The sequence below is a fragment of the Bidens hawaiensis genome, unplaced genomic scaffold (genome assembly GCF_021521415.1).
Source record: "Bidens hawaiensis isolate Kalapana, Puna unplaced genomic scaffold, B.hawaiensis_p1.1 tig00045498_1, whole genome shotgun sequence".
Lineage (NCBI taxonomy): Eukaryota > Viridiplantae > Streptophyta > Magnoliopsida > Asterales > Asteraceae > Bidens > Bidens hawaiensis.
In genome coordinates, this window is record NW_027498107.1 from 17,345 (window position 1) to 25,147 (window position 7,803).

The 7,803-nt window shown below is 36.6% G+C and overlaps 1 protein-coding gene across 1 annotated transcript; it reads right to left on the bottom strand.

Annotated features, from left to right (window-relative positions):
• Positions 1-5,695: 5,695 nt before the first annotated feature.
• LOC143595731 (putative membrane protein At4g09580) lies at positions 5,696-7,803 on the bottom strand. Its single transcript, XM_077074681.1, has 4 exons — positions 7,568-7,803; positions 6,470-6,740; positions 6,212-6,382; positions 5,696-6,132 (listed from the first exon to the last, which is right to left on the bottom strand). The coding sequence occupies exons 1-4, from the start codon at positions 7,801-7,803 to the stop codon at positions 6,004-6,006; spliced, it is 807 nt and encodes a 268-aa protein (XP_076930796.1). The 3' UTR covers positions 5,696-6,003.

Here is a 7,803-nt window from a genome sequence, read left to right on the forward strand (position 1 = left end):
TCGAATCATCAATGAAGGTGACATAATAGTGCGATCCTCCCAAAGAAGAGACTGAAGTTGGTCCATAGACATCAGAGTGAATAAGCTCCAATTTCTGAGCTTTCGGTTGTTTTCCGGTCTTCACAAAAGATACTTTCTTCTTTTTACCGAAAACACATGGTTCACAAAATTCAGATTCAACCTTCTTCAGTTCTGGAATTTTTCCTCTAGCAACGAGCATTTTCATCCCTTTTTCACTCATGTGGCCGAGTCGTTGGTGCCACAAACTAGACTGACTCGGTCCACTGGTCACTGCATTTACCCCATCAGCTGGAATTTCAACCATGTATAAAGTGCCCTTCTTTTTACCTCTGGCGATCACAAGATTCCCTTTCACAACTTTCCATTGACCCCCACCAAACATAACATCATATCCTTGGTCATCTAACTGCCCAACAGAAATTAGCTTTCTTCTAAGGCTAGGAACGACCCGAACATCCTTTAGAGTCCATGAGGTGCCGAATGAAGTTTTTAGTTAAATATCCCCCATCCCCGTGATATCAACAGCATGATTATTAGCCAAACGAACTTTACCAAAATTACCTGTTCGGAGATTCTTCATCTTCTTCGTGCTATAAGTGGCATGAAAAGATGCACCAGAATCTGTTGATTCTTCAACACAGCAGATAAGAGTCTCTTCTGAACCTTCTGAATCATCTGAACCGGTGGCCAGATTAACTTCCTTCTTAGATTCTTTCTTTTCTTTTGAAATTGAGGGGTTAGGGCATTGGTTTCTGAAATGCCCCATTTCTTTGCAATTCCAACACTCAATGTCTTTTCTGGGCTTTGACTGACTTCTTCTTCTAGACTTTGACCTACCCCTGCCATTACCTTTCTCTCTTCTCCTACCTCTCCCTTCGGTGCTCAATATAGAACTAGATGTCTCACCAGAATTCCTTCTTCTTATGTCCTCCCCTAAAATCAAATCCCGGACTCCTTCAAAAGTAAGCTTAGTATTCCCAGAAGAACTACTAACTGCAGTAACAGTCCCTGACCAACTTTCGGGTAACGAGGATAACAAGAGTAACGCTTGAACTTCATCATCAAACTTGATATCAACAGAAGACAAACGAGAAATAATAGTGTTGAAGTCATTAACATGAGAGGTAACAGATGCCCCTTCCTTCATTCTGGTGTTAACTAGCTGTCTAATCAGAAATACCTTGTTTGATGCAGAAGGCTTTTCATACATATTTGACAAGGCTTTCATAAGACCATACGTGGTAGTTTCATTTACAATATTGAATGCCACATTCTTAGCTAGTGAGAGTCTAATAACAGCTATGGCTTTTCTGTCAAGTACCTTCCACTCATCATCTTTCATACTTTCCGGTTTCCTCTCTTCTAGTGCTTCCATTAAGTCTTTCTGACATAGCAAATCCTCAATTTGCATTTTCCACCATCCAAAATCCTGACCATCAAACTTCTCAATCTTGATCTTTCCGTCCTCAGCCATTATCCAAACTGAGTTTTGATTACAGCAAACAACCAAACTACCCAAGGAATAAAAGGACTGGAAACTGATCAGAAAAAACGAACCAGCAGCTGCGGAACCCTAATTAGCGGCGGCGGTATTGTAGCGGCGGCGGCGGTACTGTAGCGGCGGCGGTACTGTAGCAGCGGCAGCGGAGCAGCGGCGGCGGAACTGTGTGTATAATCGAGAACCAGGCTCTGATGCCAATTGTTAAGATCGGAGTCACACACAAACACGAATACAATAGTAAAACCGAAAGAATAAACGAAAGAGACACAAGGATTTAAGTGGTTCGGTCACGGTGTATGACCTACGTCCACTGTCGATAACTAGGGTTTTCTTATTATTGAGTGATACAAACTTACAAGTACAGGAGAGAATATATAGACTAGACAATTAGGGTTTAACCCTTTAACTAAACTGGGCCTGATTAGAGCTTTTGGGCTTGGCCAAAACTCAAACAGCTTAATCTCCTAATTCTGTCTATTCGTCTAAACCGGACCCGACCCATGATGGATCGGAGACCACAACATAACACAGTCAAATTGTCATTTTAAGAAACCAAATTCCATTTGACTTTTTTAGGTTAGGTGTTCAAATATGTTACAAAAATGAGTTTATTATGTTTCTACAGGCACAATAGTATTTCATATCTACCAAGCCTGCTGATGAACTTTAATAAAACCAACAGAAACAAAGAATCATATTTAGATGGTTTTTTGTCTTAGCATTTGAATTTACTAAAAAGAACAAATATATAGTCATTTTTTTTATTGTTTTGTTTTGGTGCAGATGCAGGTAAAGAAGTTATGCAGTCACTGTAAAATGTTTTCCCCACTGGTTGATCAAAAATACTCACTCTCCCTAAATCATAACAGAACATAAACCAACTAACAAACTACATAACAAAGCAGTAACAAACTTACAAAGTGAATACACCATTGATACAACCAACAACTGATGGCACAAAATCTCTAGCTCAATGCTGATACACCTGCCTTGTGTAGCAATAATAACCAAAAACAAAAATATTCAAATTATAATTAAACATTTGCGATCTTGAAAATATAAAATGGACACAAAGGCAAGGGCATACGAAAATAATTAATATTCAAAATCTTGAATATATGAAAATGAACACAAAAACAAGGGCATATCAAATGTATGAGGAGATGAATACATGGATCTCTTTGGCATACTGAGATTTCTATTTTTGTAAACAATTGTGTTATTATCAAAACACTCCTTGCTACAATTTTCCTCTCTTTCAATAGCCACAGCCATACGGACACAAAAATCTTCTTGCTGCTATCGCCCCCTGACATAACCACCCCTCCACCACCACTGTTTAACCCCATTTCCCACGTATTGTGAAATTGTGTACAGTTATGATATGAGCCCGTCATAAGTTGAAGGGTCCAAGGGAGACTAAAGGGTTGGGAATGCTGAAGAGTCCAAATAACCGCAACATTTACTACTACAATTTATATGTTTGTGTTTTAGTTTACATGATATGAATGTTTATATAATAAAAATATTAAGGTCTATTAACCTTGTATTTGAAGAATTGTCATCTCAAATCGGCTAACTGGAGACTAACCCATCTTGAATCGGGCCAACTATCTTTACGTTTCTAAATAAAATAGAGCTTCCGTTTACTGGGTTCTATCAAGTTACTTCGAAGGTTGTGCATTTCCTTCCGATGATCACCAAAAAACGGTATTGATTAAATTCTCGCTACACTGTGTATCCAATATCCTATAGCATTACATTGGCAAGAAACAGTATTATTAGCTTTGCAACAGCCACATCAATATAGAAAACATACAGAAATTCAAGTTAAAACATAAGTTTTAGATCCATCAATTATAGTTATGTAGATCAAACAGTGTAACAAATAGGCATGCCTGAGAGCACTTCAACTAAGGGCGAGCAAACCTTAAACGCTAACCAAAATTAACCGACACCAAACCAAATTAACCAATAACCAACAGTTATGGCCAAGGTTATTTGATTAAAGGCGTCCCATAACCGAACTGAACCGAAAAGAAGACATGCTTATTAACCTTCATATAATTTGCAGTTTGATGTCACCTGTTCTATTTCCAGGCTTGTGGTTAATTAACCGAAACCAAACCATTACCTAGCTTCATAATCAATTAACCGAAACCTAAGTTCAGTTATAGTTATGCTTAAAAAATCCCACAACCAAAGCTAACAGTTATGGTTAAAAGTAAAAACTAAACCGAACCGAACCGAACCGAACCGAACCAAACCGCAATTTGCACACCTATCTACCATTGTTGCATCATATAATAACACAAACAAAGTATAATTGAATAGAATTGAATTGATATATTCTCCCTGCGGATGACATTTCTAAAATCCAGGGCTATGGGCTCAACATTAAAACCCTAAATTCCATATTCCAATACTATACATAAAATAAATGAAAAACCAATAGTAATAATAATCAAATCATGCGTCGACCGGCTGCTTTCGCCTCTGTTGAACATGTCAATTTCCGGCAGCCGTGCTATATCCGCAGTATCATACTGCACAGAAGAAATTATTCAAAGCAAAAAACGTTTAATAACAGTACGATACGAGGAGCACTTACCTGCATTGCAGGGAGTGAGAGGCGATGAGGAATTGTGAGGGAGAACATCCCATACTTATAGCATAGAAGAGAAACCGCCGACCATTTAATTCAGCCATTTGATTGCACAATGATCAATGGGTTGCAGAAGGAATGAGAATGGAAGAGTCTGAATTGATTGAAGGAATTAATAGAGCAAATTGAATTAAAGAATTAATAGCATTCAGGAGCTCAATGCGAATGTGTTTAACGGATTGAGGAGGAGCCCTAAATGTGAATGTAGTTGAAGGGTTAGAACGCATGTTTTGAACAATTATTATTATTATTATTATTTATTACAATATATCAACCCTTCATCCTTCATCATTTGTATTTCTATATTTCTAAACATGGATGTTGTATTCCTATTTTGTCCTTGAATCATTGCATTCAAATTTAATCAAGTGGTTGGCAAATTACTTTTTCTATCCAATTATTAATTGTCTGTTTTGTCCCTAACTTCTAATTGTGAAATAAACATGTTGTCCATCACTATTCCTTAATAATATAATAATAATATAGATAAGGAACTGAATTAATGTATGAATTGAACAAAATTGAAATACGTTGTGCAATTAATTTTGGCATATGATGAGCGTTCAATTAAACTATTAAATGGCCCGCGTGTTGATGCGAGAGCGTTGATACACATTAACCAATGCTTCATGACGGTATGTTAATAAAACATAAAGTTGCTAAATTTTAATTGTGTGTGCGTTACGCGACAACTCTGGTGTTAAGAAAATTGATATCAAAATGTAGATAAATTTTTTTTAGCCACCTAAATGTTACACTGCACAGAAATTGAACAATTGACCTCCTATCTAATACCTTACGCACCCTACTATCCCACCAAAGTAGGAAACATAAATAGAAATAAGGATGCATTCATACAAAATACAAAGTTAAGCTTTTTTTTTTTTTTTTTTGAAGAAAACATATAAAATATTTTATACTTGAGCTATGTATTTTGCCATGCATTTCGTGAGCTTGGTATTGAATAAAATGTATATCAAAGTGTACGAATAAACATTTTCGTTTTTGTTTTTATTTTAGTTATGGTACCATAACAAATGTGACGGAAATCGACCGAATTCGCGTAGACTACTGCATTTTGTTTTAGTTATGGTAACGTAACAAACACAATGTGAACGAACGGATTACAAATTTGCTTTTGTTTTTTTTAGTTTAAGGACCGTAACAAACGTAACGGAGACCGACCGAATTTGCCTAAATTAACCGCCTCAATTTGGGAATCGACAACGCTAAGGTTTTACCAACGTCTGAGGACGCCACCCTATTGGTCTACCTCAATGTTTATATTTTTTTTCGTTTTGTTGTTTGTTTTAGTTCCGATACCATAACGCACGTAACCGAAAAAACCGAATTCACATCGACTTACGGCCTCTACATCCGGAACCGACAACGCTTGGGATTTACTATCACCCGGGTTTTAGCAATATGCCCTGACGCAACGCGCTGGGTGAAAAACTAGTTAAATATATAAAAGTTTACATCTTTAAACACCTTAAACTTTCAGCAGTACCAGTCTCCCATTACATAAAATAAAATCATAGCAAGAATCAATCTTTTCGTATACTTCTAAAATCTTTACATTGACAAATTTATTTTCCAACATATACTAAATTACATTTTACCAATTTGCTCTTCTACAGAAGAGAACAAGTTGTAAACAATAGTGCAGGACCCTTTTTCCTCTCCAACACCCGCAGCACGAGCCTCCAAATTTCAACCCGAGGTCGTCATTGAGGGAAGACTTGTAATTAAGTACAGATTCCAAATCTCAATAGGGGTTGGTTTGAAACAATATAATCAAATCTTGAACAAATTACTATGATGGCATTTTCTTGCTTATAAGTGTAGGGGTGACAGACGCAAGCCCGATGAGAAACAAGGTTCCGATTGATGTGATGTCATATAAGTCTCCAATTGATTGTAACTCTCCAAGCGTTATTCCCACCTGTCGAATTATAAATGATAAATAAACATTCAACCACAAAAATAAAATAGAAATATGAAAGAAAACTTCAGAATAGTACCTTGACAGTTACATAAGCAGCTGGAATGAGCCCGATGCTAGTTGCCAGCAAGAATATATGATATGGCACGTTTACCATCGGTGAAGCAACGTTAATAAACATATTAGGCAGTGTCGGTGTCAACCTTAAAAACAGCATGTAATTCAACAACCCTTCTCGTCTTTTAGCCACCTAAGTAAACAAAACAAAATTCATCAATTATGAATAATAAATAATAATAATAATAATAATAATAATAATTAGTGAGTTGGGCCTTACCTGGGCTTGGAAGAAAACCAACTTATCGGGCCACAAAGACGAGATAAGGGGGCGACCGATCAAATTAGATAAAAAGTAGCAAGACGATGCACCAGCAGTGGCAGCAAAGACAACGAGGGCTACGCCTCGTAAGACCCCAAAGAGAGACCCCGCGAGTAGTGACATGAAAACAGTTCCCGGGATCATAAACGTTTGCATGAATATGTAAACCGTGCAATATCCCACCAAGACTTGGATAGTATAGTCGCTTGTATATCTCTCAAGATTATCCCTAAGAAAATCAAAAATATGAATTACAAGATTAAATACAGAATATAAATTAACCTAAGCCTTTTCAAAATAACACGTACAAAAAACTGAACTACAAGATTAAAAATATAAAATACAAGATACAAAAGCATATGTTTAGTAGAGGTGCAAACTAGCCGAGCCGCTCGCGAGCTACTCGAGACCGGATCAAGAAAAAGTTCGAAACGAGCCGAGCCGATCCCAAGCCTCAATTAAAGCTTGTTATATTATTGAGCTCAAGCCTAGTATGGGAAGATCGTTAGGCTCGTCGACCCTTAACGAGCCTAGTGTATTTTTAACTTTTAAGTTTTTAACTCTTTTGGACTTCTATGCATTAATTCACACTATACAACCAAGCTCGAGCTGAGCTTTGGCTCGTTTAAGATACTACAAATGAACTCGACCCAAGCTTAGGCCTCGTTTTAAGGATTTTCTCAAAATATATAGAATTAATTAAAAACACATATAAAACAACAAATAATAATTTAGGCAAGCCCAAGCAACTCGCAAGTAAAAACTAGCTGAGCTAAAGCTTGGCGCGTTTACACCTCTAATGTTTAGAATAGTTGTTGACTTGTTGATTCAATTCCATGAATATCTTTTTGTGCATTAGATTTTGCTCAATGAAGACTTAACTCTATACTTGGGTGTGTGTTTTTCTCCTATTATTAATTTTATTACAAAGACCTAAATTTTAAATAAGAATTTAAAATTCAATCCAAAATAAATAAAAACCAAAACTTGTAACACATAACAGATCCAGTTCTTAAAACAAAGCATAAATAATTACAAATAATAATAAGTAATTACCTAAGGATATGAAGATCTTCAAGTGTTCTTGGAAGCTTAAGAAAGCTGTAATCAGATTCCGGCAAGGTAAGATAAACTCCGATTAAACCAACGCCAAAACTCAATACAACACCAGACACACACCCAATTTCCCAAAACGTTAACGGAAACTTTGATGACGATGAATTAGCCTTGATTTCGCCATTATAATATTGGATTGAGGCTGAAGAAGTTGGTTCAATCGGTTCTTGATCCAT